This window comes from Saccostrea cucullata, unplaced genomic scaffold, assembly GCF_032062105.1.
Source record: "Saccostrea cucullata isolate Sc308-1 unplaced genomic scaffold, CSIRO_AGI_Scuc_v1 ctg23252, whole genome shotgun sequence".
NCBI lineage: Eukaryota > Metazoa > Mollusca > Bivalvia > Ostreida > Ostreidae > Saccostrea > Saccostrea cuccullata.
Window position 1 is genome coordinate 1 of NW_026932188.1, and position 2,126 is coordinate 2,126.

The window sequence follows — 2,126 nt, forward strand, 5'->3', positions numbered from 1 at the left end:
CGCCCCCCATCTCCCTTTTGGTGCCATATTTTCTGTAAGCTTCATTAAATAAGACAAACATTATGCATTTGAGACTTTAACAACGTTTCCCCAGAAGGGTACCAAGTTCATTCAAATTTTAGCATTGCACGCGTGCGCATGTGAATGCATGTGCGTAATGACCATATCATTTTGTCTACACAATCTATATACTTTAATAAACTAAATATTAAAGTATTTAATCCAAAAGTATTAAAAAAATACGCTCATTCAAGTGTATTTTTGATTTTACTCATTTCACGTGCACGCACGTGCATACATGAGCATGGTGATATACCTTCTCGTAGAAGTCCATTACATCTATCTATGTTCTAAATCCCACTCCGTTTGGTTGAAATCCAAGGGAGTTGTAGCTGATTAAAGTTTCAGCCAATCAGATTACAGCGTACGTTCACGCACATGTATTGATGTGCATGTTGATTATACCTTCTTGTAGAAATCCATTACATCTATCTATGTTCCAAATCTCATCCTGTTTGGTTGAAAACTAAAGGAGTTATAGCTATTTAAAATTTCAGCCAATCAGATTGCAGCGCACGTACACACACGTGTATTGATGTGCATGGTGACCAAACCTTCTTGTAGAAGTCTATTATATCTATCTATGTTCCAAATCCCATCCTGTTTGGTTGAAAACCGTGGGAGTTATAGCTATTTAAAGTTTCAGCCAATCAGATTGCAGCGCACGTGCATGCACGTGTTTTCATGAAAATTGTTATATATCATGTTGTAGGATATCTTAATGCATGGCTATGTTGAAAATTTCAAAGGATTACATCAAAAAACAAGAAAGATTTTGAGACTTTAGTTTCAGCCAATCAGAGCGAAGCGCACGTGCATGCGCGTGAGATCTTGCTATTTTGACCATGTCATATTGTGTATGCTACTACTATATCCTTATATTATGAGTTTCAAAGCATTTCATCAAAAAGGTAAAAATTTACGCCTATTTCAATTAAATCGGTCATTTCACGTGTTGCACGTGCGCGCTCTTGCAAGCACGTGCGCGCAAAATGACCTTCGTTCCGCAAATCTACATAACATGCCTTCTTACCCTAAAAAGGTTTCCCCTTAATCGGATGTGTACTTTACAAGATCATTCGCGTACAAAATTTTCCCGAGAAGAAAAATAATAATAATAATAAGAAACAGAGTAAAAACAATATGTTCCCCAACTTCGTTTGGGGAACATAAATATCCAGACAATGGTACTTAATTCAGTACTGAATCATTAGCTATACTGGCCTAATTTCCTTTGAAGTGATGATGATGGCATTGCGTATACTGCGCAGAAACTTCCTCATTGGCTGATCATTGGACGGTGTGCACTGCAGATGTACTCCATCTGGTCCCAGATATGAGAGGCTATTCCAGAACCCCCGGTGAGGCCAGTAGACAATTCCTTTCAACCCAGCTGTCATCTCCCGTAGCGCCCGATTTACCTCGTATACCGTGTCATTGAAATTGATACATGCTGCATAGGGAAGGCGACGCAGTAATTGGCCGATAATTACTTTTTGAATACCAACCCCTTCATGTAAATAATTTGCAAGCGAAAAAATGTCTTGTGCAATTTTTGAGGCCTTACTTTCAGCAACAATGTCATTTTCACCAATCTGTAGAAAACAAATATCTGGGACATTTACAAAATGCACAATGTTAGCATCGCTTCGAAGATGCCGTAAACACAGACCCCCTTTTCCTCGAATTGACACAAAGAACTTATCAGTGTCCAATCGCAGATTAGGAATGTTCTGTTGAGCTGCATAAACTTTCAAACGCCGTACATAAGAATGGCCAACTATTGCAACAGAAATTGTTTGATCCGCCGCCATGACCGACTATCCCTGGAATCCCGCACATAAACAATCTCTTTTTCCAATGATGCAACCAATGAGTAATCCGTAATATCATATACAATCGATAATGTTCGTAACAGAAACAAAACTTACAATTTTCAGAGTCCAATAATGGATACAAATGCAAAATCAATTAAAATCCAAAGGGCTAAAAACGTGTGTCCTCGAATCAATGTTTGGCAATAATAACAAAACCACGTGACTCTTTATTTAATTCTCATTGGATAA

At 38.1% G+C, this 2,126-nt stretch overlaps 1 protein-coding gene across 1 annotated transcript; it reads right to left on the reverse strand.

Moving 5' to 3' along the window:
- Positions 1 to 1,274: 1,274 nt before the first annotated feature.
- LOC134234624 (uncharacterized) lies at positions 1,275 to 1,874 on the reverse strand. The gene has a single exon (XM_062716700.1). The coding sequence runs from the start codon at positions 1,872 to 1,874 to the stop codon at positions 1,275 to 1,277; it is 600 nt and encodes a 199-aa protein (XP_062572684.1).
- Positions 1,875 to 2,126: the final 252 nt, after the last annotated feature.